The sequence below is a fragment of the Palaemon carinicauda genome, chromosome 18 (genome assembly GCF_036898095.1).
Source record: "Palaemon carinicauda isolate YSFRI2023 chromosome 18, ASM3689809v2, whole genome shotgun sequence".
NCBI classification, from domain to species: Eukaryota; Metazoa; Arthropoda; class Malacostraca; order Decapoda; family Palaemonidae; genus Palaemon; species Palaemon carinicauda.
In genome coordinates, this window is record NC_090742.1 from 73157210 (window position 1) to 73159709 (window position 2500).

Sequence of the window (2500 nt, forward strand, 5' to 3'; positions counted from 1 at the left end):
CCTGCTTTAGTATATTTGTGATTCTTTAGTTCACCCAATCCTCGTTCATGCCATTCGTTGTTTAGTGGCATTGTATTTTTAACGGGATCAGTTCAGTGCTTTTGGAGGCTTCTCTTAATGATAAAAACACCAAAAAGGTCAATTGAAACTGACTTCACTGACCGTGGTATTAGCGAGGTGGTGGTGGTGCCATATTATATATATATATATATATATATATATATATATATATATATATATATATATATATATATCTTATAATTATATATATGCATATACACTAATATATATATATATATATATATATATATATATATATATATATAGTATATACATATAGTGTAGGCATAACCAGTAGTGCTTTTTGTAATGTCTAGTGTGCTTTTTGTATCGTATATTTTGTCAGGTTATTGTAATTTATGTTGTTGAGCTTGTGTTATCACTAATGAGTAATTTGACAATGCATGTGTACCAACAATTTAAAACTTTGTGAAGTTGAATTTAATGAGTGAATTTGAAGATTACCAAGACTATCAAGTAAACGATATTTTTTAGTGTTTACATACATCACACATTATATTAACTAAAGGTGAAGGCATCTCAGTTATAGAATTATAAACTTCAGTACGTGACCGATCGACCAGTGACTATGGCACATAGTATCGTTAGGCCTATGCCAGCCTTCGGGATAGGTGATGGAAAGCTAAATTGGTGTTGTAACTGACATGTTTCGCTTTCATTTGAACTGTCATTGCTTTATTGGATCTCTTATGGATACATAGGTCATTGAACATGTATTCTAAAAAAAATATTTGTAGTTAGCTACCCTCAAACCTTTGAAATCCTGCATATTTTTCAAGGAAATATGTCCCAGATATTTCTCTCCAAATACGTTTCTTTGAAGTATATTAGCTTAGAGTGATATACCTCATGTACCTGATGTATGACGAGTAATATCCCATAGTATTTCCCAACCTTTATGTTGTTAATAAACCCCTCAATTAAGCCATACGCATAAATCCATTTTCCTTGAACTAGTTCACCGTTTGCAGTTTCAGCTTTGGATGTACGAAGCTTTCGAATCTCCAATTGGACTAGAACAACGCAGGAGTGCATCGAAAGTGACGAACAAACGAAAGTGTTAAAGAGGAAAGTGAAAGTTGATATCTGGAAAAAGCAAGTACTAACCGACTTTCCTGGGTTAGTTTTGAGTGTTTTCATCAGAGGTCCGAAAATCGTCGAAGGAATAAGTTTTCTTAATTTGGGACACGTCATGTTGAAATAAACACCTTGTGGATATGTTTGTTTACTACGTGAACCTCCGTGACTGTATTTGATTTTTATAGAGTGAGACTTTCTAATGTTATAAGCGTGAAGGCCAAGCCTGCGCCTAGGCCTACACGGTCTCCAGTTATTCTGTAATAGTATCGGCGTCATCCTCTGGTCTTCGACATGGGGTAGGTGGTTCTTATATATCTAATTTTTTTTTAATGTTCCGTTCATTTGAGAGGTAACGTTGTGTTAACTTTTAATTCCTAGGCAGTTATTCACTTGAAAATTAACGCAATTTTTATAGTTTTTAATCAATTGTCTTCACGGTCGCAATGCTGTTTTTTTTTCTTTTTTTTTGGATGCTGATTTTAGTTTGATATCTAGATTCTATAGTAGTTGTAAGTTAACTTCTTCCTTACAGTCGTTAGTTACAGCATGGTAAAAAAAAAAAACTGTTGTATAACTAAGATACAATTCTTTGTATTTAACGCATCTGTTGAAAGCAATTCAGTCTAGTTTGTCAATTACAATCTTGAAGTAGGCATGATCTGCCTTTGGCATAATTAGGTCAGCTTTACTAATAGTAAACCACCATCAGAACTAATTGAAATATCCAGTTTGTGTTTGATATGTTCTTTTGATTTATAATAGCAAATATTTATTTTGTTAAATGGACATTATTGGACACTTTTTTTTTCAATATATTAAAAGCTCAATGCAGTGCAATACCACTCTTTAGTGTAGTTACAGTAACATTTATAGTGTCATAATTTTGACGAGATGTAAAAGAATTTTAGTTTTTCAATTTTTTTTTTCTTAATTACAGTGGCACAACTGGCGATATTAATGGTAAAACATTCACCTTCATGCTTTTGAAACTATTTTAATTTGAAGTAAATGGGTCAGACTTCTCAAGATGAACAGCGTGTAGGTAGCCAGCCTAGTAGTAAGTAGGCCTCATATAGTAGGCAACTTTTTATGGCTAACCGCTGAAGGTCATTTGAGGGAAAGGCGCTGCACAAAAACTCGAGTAGGAATCAGGAAACAATTTCATTCTTCGCAGGCTGAAAATTAGATACTTCGGAGAGTATTGGTGTATCGTTAGACGGGGTTGAGTTTTGTTTCCTGGAAAAAAAAAAATAAAAATCCTGTTCTTATTGAGAGCTCAATTATGAAATCTTGTTTAGTAATGGTCAGTATCCGAGGAATGTGTACATATAATGTATAG

General features: G+C 33.2%; 1 protein-coding gene across 3 annotated transcripts in view; it reads left to right on the top strand.

The window, feature by feature from the left end:
- Positions 1 to 2500, top strand: part of LOC137657895 (uncharacterized) — a 148597-nt gene that overhangs the window by 86797 nt on the left and 59300 nt on the right. For 2 of the 3 annotated variants that reach the window (XM_068392524.1, XM_068392523.1), the window contains exon 2: positions 1053 to 1457. The exons of the other annotated variant lie outside the window; for it this stretch is intronic. In XM_068392524.1, coding sequence (XP_068248625.1) covers positions 1453 to 1457 — 5 coding nt within the window. In that variant the 5' untranslated portion in view covers positions 1053 to 1452. The remainder of the gene's footprint in view (positions 1 to 1052; positions 1458 to 2500) is intronic. 3 annotated transcript variants of the gene reach the window in all.